This window comes from Brachyistius frenatus, unplaced genomic scaffold (genome assembly GCF_029030835.1).
Source record: "Brachyistius frenatus isolate BFR_SWC_R1_liver_20210118 unplaced genomic scaffold, ASM2903083v1 Contig_12, whole genome shotgun sequence".
Taxonomy (NCBI): Eukaryota; Metazoa; Chordata; class Actinopteri; family Embiotocidae; genus Brachyistius; species Brachyistius frenatus.
In genome coordinates, this window is record NW_027210611.1 from 6680661 (window position 1) to 6692843 (window position 12183).

At 40.4% G+C, this 12183-nt stretch overlaps 1 protein-coding gene across 10 annotated transcripts in view; it reads right to left on the minus strand.

The window, feature by feature from the left end:
- Positions 1-12183, minus strand: part of LOC138617450 (microtubule cross-linking factor 1) — a 74682-nt gene that overhangs the window by 16999 nt on the left and 45500 nt on the right. For all 10 annotated transcript variants that reach the window (XR_011310663.1, XR_011310660.1, XR_011310662.1 and 7 more), the window contains exons 7-10: positions 10794-10895; positions 9767-9991; positions 7395-7565; positions 3822-3989 (exon numbers count right to left, since the gene is read on the minus strand). Coding sequence is in view for 4 of the 10 variants with exons in the window: in XM_069692491.1 (XP_069548592.1) it covers positions 3822-3989; positions 7395-7565; positions 9767-9991; positions 10794-10895 (666 nt within the window). In the remaining 6 variants the exon portion in view is untranslated. The remainder of the gene's footprint in view (positions 1-3821; positions 3990-7394; positions 7566-9766; positions 9992-10793; positions 10896-12183) is intronic.

The following is a 12183-nucleotide window of genomic DNA, read 5'->3' on the forward strand; positions in this document are numbered from 1 at the left end:
CTGTGATATCATAAGTTTAGGATGAATGAACGAACGACCGATTTTATTTACAAAATGTTCATATTCACAAAGTGACTTTGGGTCTGGTAATACCGTGCTAAAATTTTTTGCAGCACGTTTCAGAAGAGTACAAAAAAACCCCCCGAGATATCTTTTTTTTTTTTTATTGGTGAATAGTTGGAATTTTACCGTTTTAAGTTTTTACACTGAGCTAGTTATCAAACACATTTGCTGCACAGATAACAGTCGTCTTCTAGACTAACGCAAGAAAGTGATTAAATGTATTTCTAAAAATGTTCAAACTTTTTCCTTAACGACCTTTAATCTCCTTTCGGGGGGAAAAAAAAAAAAGGGGGAAACTGGATGTTAAGTGGAAATTTCAAACCAAGCCAAACAAACGAGAAGGTATCACAGTGCGCCGGAGGCTGTTTTGCAACCGACAGAGGCGGACAGTTAAAACTTGATTGAGGGCTGCTTTTCTGAATTTGTATTTCAAACCGCACGCTGGCGGGAGGGCGTGAACCGAGCATTCAGACGTTCCGCAGAAATCTTCAAAGCTGCGGAGCAACGAGAGGAGAGACACTTTCTCTTCTCTGCAGCACAGAGCTTTGTAATCCTCAGACAGGCTTTGATTTCACAACATAATGGCACAAACCGGAGTCTGCGGGGACTGAAGCGGAGTGAGGAGTGAGGAGCGAGTCAAGTCCGTCATCTAAAGCCAGCTTACAGAACTCTTTCACACATGTTTGTCCTGTGTACGTTTTTAAGAGGTCTAATTAAACACTAAAGAGGATAACATGTACATTAACGGCTGCTGAGTGAAAGCTGGGAGTCGACATCCGAGGCTTTCAAAAATCTAGACAGTAATTTAGGAGGGAGCCGGTGACCAACCGGAGCATGAAACACGAGGCAGCCTGAGCTAAACGACATTAATATCCGGTAATAGTGACCTGAAATATAATCACTACTTATGTCCACATATAGATACTCAGGTGAGGGTAATTTTCAATTCTGCTCTGCTCCACTGGGCTGAATAATATTCATGAATAAAAATCATGAATCTAAAGTTTTAATCAGGGCGAAGCACTGCGGAGCAAGTAAAGAACTCAACATGGTGTTATCAGAGGAAACTAAGTACATTAGTTCTCACTGCAGTCCTCTGCGACCTCTGCTCCGTGGGAGGATTGAACCTTGTTGGAGCTTTACAGATTAAAAGCACGAGAGTTAAAAAAAAAAAGATAATCTTCCTCCTCTAACTCAGACCTCTTAATTGGTTCCCAAAGTAGTTTCCTTTTTTTTATCAGATGAAGCTGAGAAGAGACGTTGCCGGGTTCAAATTTGATCTCCAAACACAAAAAGGACATTGATTGTAAGTTGAGTTTTTTTTCTACATTTGTCGGCTGCCTGTCTTGATCACAGCAGACAATTAAGCACAAAAGACTCATTAAAACAACTTTAATTCACTATCGCTCCTTCCCACACTGTTGTAGCTTTACAAATGTTTCCTCTCAATGCAGACTTTGGTAATGATCATTCTGTGTGAAATTCAAAAACAAACCAAAAGTCAAGTGCAAGGTAGACTTGGGGTTTCATTTCGCCTACTGTCAGTATAATAAGGATCCTCACAAGTGGCAAGCAGCTGCAATGTCACTTATTGGTTTGCGAACTGACCTTTTACAGCCTTGAGTCTGGAATTTTGATTTTTTTTTTTTTTGGAGCCACAAGTGACCATATACGGACAAACTCGGGAGGAGCGATGGGTGGATCTGACTGAGAACTCAAGAAGTGATGTTAAAAAAACCTGACTGCATCCCTGGCATGTCAAATCAAACCAGGCACACCCACAATTAGCACATGGCTCTCTATGAAGCATTATATTTAGTTATTAATGGAAATATTTTCAGAAGGACCACCAGAACACTGACCAGAAGCAGTGAATTTAGCGAATGAAATCACAATGACTTGTGGTAAAAGTGTATTGAAATGTATTTTTCATGAGAAAAGTTGATGATTTTTTTTAATGGATGTTTATTGGGGCCAAATGTTTTTGGAGCCAGACCCTAGTAGCCCTGAGTGGTATTGCACATTATGACCCTTCTGCATTGGCTTCTCGTTTCATACCAGAAAACTACAGCTATTTTTATATGCAATGGTTCCTCATAACAAATACTGTTTACCTGCAATGAAATTCATTTAACTTTACCCACTTTTTAAATTTAAACCTGCAATAACTTATGGTTCTGGCCATCAGAGACAAGCCTTGAACACAATATTAACATATAATCACTATTTGAGCAAAAAAAAACAACCAGTTATGCAACAGCATTATTGTTCACTTGGAGCCACCTGGCAAATAATAGTCCAATAATCCCTCTTTTACCTCCATTTTTGGTCTCCACCAACTCCTCAAGGGACATAGCTGGCTCATTAGCTGCTAAATGCTCCACTATGTTGGCCAGCTGGTGCGAAGCAGCTTGAGTACAGGAGGTTTAAAAGTTTCCGGCTGCTTTAAAGCCACTAAGTGTAACATAAATATAGTCCACTTTGACGGCTACATGACTACAAGTCAAAAAGACTGCTGCAGTTGGCAACGGACTCAGGTAACCCCCCACCCCACTCCCAATAAATCCAGCCTCATTCACTCAGGTATAAGGGCTGGAAGCAACACATAAACACTGCTCCAGTTTTCACAGGGATGTCTCATTTTTCCACAAACATAACTTGTGTCATTAGAATAATTTAAAAGACATGTTATACCTTAAGAGTTGTTTCCATTAGTGAATAAATAAGCTGTGATTCTTCACCTTTAAAACCTGCTGAGGTAATCTTCAGACAGACAACACTGCTGCTTGCTTTGGCACGGAGCAGCCGTGCTACCACAGAGGCTTCTGGGAAAAGAAGCGGCATCAAACCTGGCACAACTTTCGCTGCAACGTCATCCTTCAAGTGCAAATTCCTGGTAGATTAATTAGTAAAAAAAAGGGTCGTTTTACCGCTTCACAATTGAAGATTAAACAATTACTTTACAGAGTTGTAAAATCACATTTAACATTTAACAGGTTTCTGATTACTTCAAACTCTTTGATCTTCTACTCAAACAGGCATTTCTGTACTCAGATTTTATTTCGTTCATTTAATTTGTTTTTAACGGTGTGCTGTTTTTGGTATGATTATATTAAAAATATAATTTTTCTGTCCATGTGTGCGGCATTTTTGTGTCCCCCAATGTTGTAAATACTATTTTAGAGGCCACAAAACGACTATCAGCTTTCATGTAACCATATCAGTGGAGTGAGAGGTAGTTTGTTCCCAATCTACGATGTATTTACACTCCCATTAGAAACAGAAGACAGCGCTTCTTCACTTCAGTAAGAAATGCTCAGAGGCACATCAAACAATGAGGCACAATGCTGAATTAATTAGTTTCCACAATGACAGAACATATCTGTTATTCGGTGGCAAGCAAGTGATTCTTCATTATTTTCTTGGATGCTGTTCTTCCTTTTTAAAATTTCATTGTTGAGGTGATTATGAATTGATTTCTGTCCATTGTTTGTCAGATGTGACGGGGATTAAGACACTATTTAGGGCTGTTATTCATATAATAGCTGCACTTTCAAAACGTCATCTAAAATGACAGGTCTAAAAACAAGAAGATTTGTTTTCCGACTTGTTACCGTTTTGCCCCGAGTGGGATTTCACCCCTGAAAGAGGCAACATGTTTACTGTCGTCTTCCCTGCTTACTGAAAGTCCCACTTGTTTTTCTGCGCCAGATTGTGTCCTGTCCCTTTAAAGGTGGGCGCTGAGACGCCATCTGTACCTGGGCGACCTGGCACTTCATCTCTGCCCACTTGACCTCCCAGGCGGCTTTATCATCGGCGTAGGACTGCTGCAGTTGGCATCGCCGCGTCTCCTCCTCCCGCAGCTCCTCTCGAAACTCCTCCAGCAGCATCCGCAGGGCCTGCAGCACCCGCCGGTTCTCAGCGAACTGCACACAGAAGGAATCGGACAAAACAATCAGCAAAAAAAAACCACCAAAAAAAACCACACCTACACACACGGAGAAAATGCGATTCAGTTCAACAAGTTTGTTCCTTATCTCGAGAACTGTGACGGGCTTTTCTTTCGTTTTTTGCTGTCCTTTGCTTCTCTTTAAAGCATTTCGGGATGAACCTGCTTTGTAAGTGCTTTATAAACCAATTTTACTTGAACGTCTTCATCCCGTTTCCCATCTTGTCTATTGCTCTGCTGTGTTATCGTTGCCCCCCCTCACGACCTCTACCTGGAAAGAACTGAAATATGCACACAGAGCTGGGTGTAAATATGAGCTTGAACTCATTACATCATTCATGTTTGATCACTTTAAATTTCTTTGGAACTTTGGAGTCATGCGGTTATTAAAGCTGCAAGAAAAACGTCTATCTTTTCTGGGATCTGGATTTGGATTCGTGAGGTTTAAGACTACATGAGCAGTGAGGCCCGGTCGAGCAGGCAACAGCAGGGTTTTCCAGGAGCTGGCTGCTGCTCAACAGAGGTGAGTGCAGAGCTGTTCGCCTCCGGTGGTCCTGCTGTGGAGCGTGTGAAGGTCTTGGAAGAAAGCAGTGAGGCACAGAAGAAGTCTGTGATCACCTCGAGATGTCACCGCAGGACGACCGGCCCTCAGCCGAGAACACGACATGAGCTCAGGTGCTAAAAGGCCAGAGCACGTCGGGCTAGTTTTTTAGTATATAATAGAAACATGTCCAACTCGATTGGATTTTTTTTTTTTTTTTCACGAAGGCATACGCCACCACGAAGAAGAAAAGATTTTAAAACACCCTGCAAAGATGGAGACTCCCTTTTGAAAGGAATATAAGTAGTGGGCCTTCCAGCTTGATACCATTAATGTAGCTTGGTAGCTACTTAGCATACAGGCGAAGTAATATTATTTAAAAGGTAATGTAGAGTTTTCTTGTGAGAAAAGGTACGTTTATATCCTGCGTTTCTCACCAAAACCCTTTCCGCAGCCTAACAAACGTGTTGAATGTTTTTCCTTGCTCCTGAAGCATTTAAAAAGTAATGGTTTTGAATATTTTGAAACCTGCATTGTTTACCTCCATAATTCTTCTTCAGTGTAAAATCTTTGTATATCAGGTAACAGCAGGGATTGTGCACATGAATGGCATTAAAAAAAAAACAGCACCCGGACACCAGCTCCAGTTTAGAGGCCACAGTGGTAGTATAATAAAACCTGACATGCATGATGTGGGATTTGGAAAGAAACCCAAGTACACGGAGGATCCCACCCATGTTTCAGAGGAAACACTGAAACGCCCTGGTCTGACTCAAACTCCATTTCCACGGCAACTCGTAAATATTTCAAAGAGTGCTGTGATGTCAGCGGGGAAGGTTCCCTCCAACAAAAGTGATGAAAATTCACACCCGCTGTGAGAAACACATCTCATCTGTATTTACAGTACTTATACATACTTAATCACCTCAGCAGTATCAGCCATCGGCAGTATCAGACGGCATTAATCAGGATTTCTCCCTCAACAATGTGGCATCCTGCCTGAACTCTTTTCAAGTCTTCACTGCAAACTCTGAACAACCTCTTTACAGCTTATTATATTATTTTCTCTTAAAACGTATCACCTGCACTGGCTTTGCTCTGTTGTAGTAGCTGTGTGTACAAATGCTTACTAAAGCGAGTCTGTATTTTCTGCTTTTATGTTTAAAGCTGAAGGCACGTTTTTTCAAACTAGAAAACAGCTCCCAGAGTACAGTAACGATGTCAGATCACGGTACAAACCAGGTTTACGATGTTGGGGGGGAAAAAAAATCAAAACAAAAGACAAAGTAGAGCACTTAAGGCTGCTTAATAATGCATCCCACCCAAAATGCTTACATACTTCCTTGACTTTAATCGAGGAGGTGAAGTGGTCGACTGAGGCTCTGAAAGCAGGTCTCAATACACAATATGTCCGGATAAAATCCCCAGAAAATGCAGCTCCCGAGTCTCTTTGTTTTTTGTTTGAACAAGAAGCCGAAAACTGGGTGTACTGAAAATAATTACTGCCTCCAACCAGTTATGTGGGTCAAAACTCTCATCTGCATACAGTGCCAACCACCTCCAGTGAATCGCTGCCAAATATCCAGTTGTGCACAATGAAAAAAAATGGGGTAAAAAAAAAAAAAAAAGGGTTGCAGCGGTAAGTGTCCAAACTCACTTAGTACACCAGTTCACGAGACAAAACAGAACTTCCTTTTGTAACCATAGTATACAAGTTTTCCTTTTGCTATTATTAAAGTGTCTTTTCAATGTAGTTATGATTCTATGCCATTTCTTTATTTTTTTTATTGATTTTGTCATTTCTGGAAACTGTTTGGAAAAGGTCGAGCACTTTTTTAAAAACTCACTTGTCAGACGACGACGATGAGTCATCTAGCATCGGTTCATTGCGACAAATCAGGTCAACAAACCAAATGATGACGTAGGAGAACGCTGACGGACAAGCTGCAGTCTCAGGATAGATATTTCTCTTTCAAACCAGTGACCAGGGTCGGACCAGGGTTGTTTTTAACCCGACAACACGACTTAATCTCTGTGTCACCGAGTGGTCACCAACAGTGACATCATCTATTGGTTTGTGAACTGCTTGTCTTGAGTTAAATTTGCACCCTGTATCGTTCAACAATGAATCTCAACCTCGTTAGCTACTTAAAGAAAAATATTTCAAAATTATGATTGACTGAGTCCGCTGTTTTGAAGATTTACATGTTAAATATTACTGGTCCTGGGATGTCTGAGGCTCCACCAACACCAGGATTAAAATTTAGAAACTCTACTTTTTTCAACCACAAATCACAGAATTTATAGTTTTTTTTAATTATGTTAAATGTGAGCGAGCCAAAGACTGGGGAAGGAGGTGTAAAACTAAATCCTTGGACCTCCTGGCAATTATGTCACATTTTAAATTTAAGGATTAATTTATGATTTAGAAACTGGTAGCAAAGAAATGAGGCATCTGCTTCTGAAAACCTCTTAAAAATGTGAAGGTGGTGCGGACTGGATTATCCCACAGATCTGGAAATGATCAGTGTTGCTTTTGTGTTTCTTTTTGTAATATTATATGCAACATAAAAAAAAAAGAATGTATAATTTAATTAACACAATGTAAATGAACCGTTTTAAAGTACAAAAAAAATCCGTACATTTTTAATTGTTGTAAAGTTATATGCAGATTTTCAAATACAAGTTTCAGGTTCACAGAAATCCGCCTGAAAGTTTCTAAATCCCCACACACCTGATCAATTCAAATCTATTTTTACATTTGCAACTAAAAGTTTTATGTAGCCCAATTAAATTTAAGTCATTTAAAAGCCAGTAAAGGAGCTGTAAATGTTGCAGTACCTGTCTCTGATGCTGCAGGTGTCGGTCAGGTGACAGCAGAGGGATGATGTATCCGGCGTCGGGGACGTCCCCCGGAGCCGGTGGTAAACACAGTCTGTCATCTTGCTCCGACTCCCCCTCCGCCTGCTCCATTATCACTCCCAGCTCTGGGAAGCCCTCCAACTTGTCAAACTTGAACAGATGAAACAGCCATGAAAATCCATGTTTTAATTCATGCACTCATTTTCTTTTTTTTCCTTTTCTGTTCCAACACTTTCTGTTTCAGGCTCACAGTCACTGAGCCTTTCCCAGCAGTGCATCTGTTAGTCCATAAGGAAGGACATTAAAACGCCACTGTTCACTATTCTCATTTTATTTTCCTATTTCTAAATGTGGGACATGGAAAAAAGGTTCTGTTGGGATTCAAGGTCGAGTCAGAGAAGTGCGGTAAACCTCCAGCGTGGCACAAGCTGGCCTCTCACTGCTGCACCATCTGTATGCATAAACCAGCTCTCACGGTAGAATGCTGCATAAATAAAACTGATGAGTCAGCATAGAGAAATTCAATTCAGCTGAATCTACAGTTGAGATATATATTAAAAATATTTATCTCATGATAAAATAAAATCTACAGTGTAAATAAATGTTTTATATTTTGTTATATATTGTGCTACAGGTATCAGGTGTTATGTTTATGGCAACCACAAACGTAGTTTTCCTTATTAACGGAAGGAACCTGGTGAACAATGTGACAGTGAATACAGAAACTAAATCTCCGTCAGCAGACAATTCTAACAAGAAGAGTTCCCAGCTGCTCTGTGATCTGTGGGGAATTCAGTAATTGTTTATTATTGGAAGAAAACAAAACTGGAAAAAACACGACGCGCACAAATTCTGAGTTTAATCAACCGGAGGCCTGAGAAGATGAGAAGAATAAATGGAACATCGACAGCTGAATCGACGAGCCGGACAGCAAATGGAGTCGTTCAATCAGGCGGGCGACCAATTAACCGTCCGTCCGGCAGGCAGCCGAGTCCACGAGGGACGAACACACCTGCTCAAAGTGGAACAGGACTGCGGTGACTCAGGATGAGTCACTTGTTTGTTTCCATTTTCATTATTTCATCCTTAATGATCAACTCAAACCACAAATTGCCGCAGCTCACTGGTGGTTCAAAGGCTAATGTATGTGGCGTATCTTCAACTTTCATGTTTTTAAGGCTCATAATTCAGATACTGGGTGTTATTCTGGCATTTTGATTCATAGTCAACACGACCATAATTCTCACTGGGTAATGAAACTATTGGCAAGACCCGAGAAAGATAAAAGATTTTTTTTTTCTCTGTTGGTGAAGTTCTGATATTCGTTCTCTCTCTGATCTTCAAATTCATACATCATCACATCTGGCCAATCTTCTGTTTGCTCATTGTCTCGAGAAAGATGAGCCAAAAACGTTAAGAACAACACACAGGTGAAGTGAATAATATTATCTCTTAACGACACGGCACGTTAAAGAGAGAGATACTGTATTATTAGATAGATGAGCTCCATGAGGTGTAAAAACCTGAACAACTTTCACAAGGAACAAATCCATTCATCGAAATAAATAGCTTGAAGTATCTCTGAAATGTTGATGCTTCTTGTCGGCAGGAGTTCCTAGCAACAAACCGTGAACTGGAGAAGCTCCATGTGCACCTTACAAGACTTAATGGATCTGCTGCTGACGTATTAGTGCCACAGGACACCTTCAGAGGTCTGAGGTCTGCAGGCCGGAGTTGATTTGGCAGCACATGAAGGTCTAACAGTATATTAGGCAGTGAGTGATCATAACACTTTGGCTCATTCGTGTGTATATCTCATGTCCTCGTGGACTAATATAGAAATGCTTCTCGAATGATTCTTGTTTCTAAAGTCTTTCTCTGTTGACACCGATGCTTATAAATAATACTATTTTTCATCAACAGCGCTCTCCTTACGGAAATGCTTGTTTTAATTGTTGCGACGTGATTAAAAAGTTACATTTATTCGTGCGATGTGACAATATTTTCAGGATCATGTTGCTTTTTAAGTGGTTTTAAGAAAACACCTGTAAGTTCTTCTTTATTTAAAGCTTGTATTCTCTGTCTCGGTATCTGTTCGAGTTTTATAATTGTGTAGAAAGATATCTGATATAAACCAATAACAAAAGTACAATAATTGTAATATGGCCTTTGACATTTAGAAACAAAATTCCAGTGTCTAATCACTATTTCAACATAAAAATCGGAGTATAAGCCAGCTCTGAAGATATTAGTCTCATCTTTCCTACGATACAAAAACTGAAATTAAAAACCTGCAGTATGTCAATAATGACGCGGTAAACACGCCTCTACGACAGACACGTCGGACTCACCTCTGGGTGCGTCGCCTCGTCTCCGCCGTCGTCCTTGCTGCCGAGCCTCCAGTGCATGAGGATCCACCTGAGCTTCATGTAGAAGATGACGGTGTTGCGTCTGAAGAGGCGGACCTCCTGTTGCAGCGTGGCCCTCTCCTGAGCCCAGGGCACGTCGTGACTCTGAAGGCCCTGCAGCTCCAGACCTTCACGTTGGGCCTCCAGACGCAGACGCTCGTCCTCCTGCTGCAGAAAAAAAAAAAGAAAAAAAGATTCACGCAGTCAAAAAAAAAAAAAAAAAAAAAAAAAAGGGTTTAATTCAAAACTATAATATTGTATTGATCTATTTGCGGCTTGGCTTACAGTAAGTGTGATGTATTAAGTCATTTTTACCTGAATTTTGGATATTCTGCCCCACACAATTTTTGAGTAGGTTTATTGGTTTTATCTATCATAGTTTTAAAAATAAACATTTTTACAACTTATCTTTTTTTATCCAAAAAGGTCAGAAAATTTAAAACAATTTCCACTAGAATATAAAATAGCCAAAGCGGAGATATTCCATGTTCAAAAGTATTTAGTTTAATGAGATATAACTGAGAAAATAATGAAAATATTCACATTAAAAGCACAAACCAGGATCTTTTTCTCATTTTAGATTTAAAAAAAAATGACTTAATCAACCTACTTTTTCAGCTCTAAATGATACTGAATGACAGACAGCTTTGATTTTAAACATCTGCTCACGCTCGCATGTTTTTTTACTTTTTAATTTTGATTAGAGGGATTTTGAAAGATCACGTTTACTTCGGCGAAGTCAAGTGGGCGTGTTGCAATTACAAAGTTAAGACATTGCAGTTGTCAGGCTGAAGACAGCATCACGTCAATCTTCGTCGAAAACTAAATACAGGTAAGAAAGTTCAAACTGAAACTGTCTTCCTTAATTATGTGAAAACTTTAGCAAAGACAGCAGAGCAGCTGAAGTGTGACACAGCTGCTCTTGTTCTCGTGTTCACCATCTGAAAGTGTTCAAACTACGTCACCGTACCTGAGGCAGAGAGACGACGGGCTCTCGTTCCCCCGCCACCGCTCTCATCCTTCGATCGTGATCCAGACGAAACTGGATGTCAGAAGCAGGCGCGTCCCGGAGCTGAACCCACAACAGCACAGCACACAGTTACTCAACCAGCTCCTTGAATAAGCTCACATTCATATCTCAGGATCAGTCTGCTTTTTCAAAGCTACATTTGAAAGTCAAACAGGGATTCGTGGGCGAGATTATTCCATTTGATAATATTTGTTCTTTTGGATTTCCACTGCAAAAAAACAAAAACAAAAAATCACTGCAGAGAGCAAAAAAACAAAACAAAAAAAACTCTAATGAGATCTGAGTTTCACACAAGTAAGAAATATTACAGCTTCTTCTGCACCAACTCGAGAAATGATTATAATTTAATGCTGCACAGTTCAGACTGGGGATTATTTATTTATTTAAGAAGCATCAAACCTCAAAGATCAAATGTTGAACTAATTCATTAACTCATCAGCTACCTTTTCTGAATCACCAAAAAGTTGCTCTAGCAGGATTGTGAAGGGAAACCGTGACGCTGTCCCTTTATAAATGCAGTATGAATGGAGCTCCCCTACTTCGATCACCAAAATAAATCTTTGTAAACAAAATGTTCTCTTGTCTTAAATGCACTTAAAGAAAAGTAATACTGAAATCGTATCTGCCAAATAGAGCAGCTGCAACAGGAGCTGTGAGGTTTGTTTTACTACAGGTGGAAGAGAGAATAAATGCTCTTAGGGAAATGAGATGCTCATGTTTATGGTTTTGGATGTAATGATCGGCTTTCAGTCTTTAAATTGTTTTTTTTTTAAGACCGCCCCTGTTTCTCCTTCTAAAAAAATACCCTAAAAGTGCAGACTCGGACAATTTGGAAATTGCAGGAGTTGATAATGCGATTTCTTTTCCGTCTCCTGTGCCGGGACTTTACTGTATACCATCCAACAGTAAGTTGAGCTGCTCGGTGTGTGCTGACCCTGGATCAACCTCCCTGTCAGCCCAATGTCAAATGCAAATCACCCGGGCTGACGGTGCAGCGCTAATCCTGCCACATCCAGAGCTGTTTTCCCCGTTCGTTCACTTCACCTCGCAGATTACGCAGCGGCAGAAAAGCACAGGGGCAAAAAAAGAAATCCACACGGATGTGCTATAACTGTAACTGTAATAGTTATGTGTCACATCGGCGCTGCCAGTACTCTGCATTACATAACAGCGGGCAATTTCTCTATGAACACAAGCGTGAGGCAGCGATTATGAATCACAGCGATTACACGGCCGGTTTATTAAACAGCCGAGTCACTGAAGGATTTAACAGATCTGAGATGATGTGCGCTGGTGGCACTCGCCTCTCTGATTTTTCTCATTGTGCGCG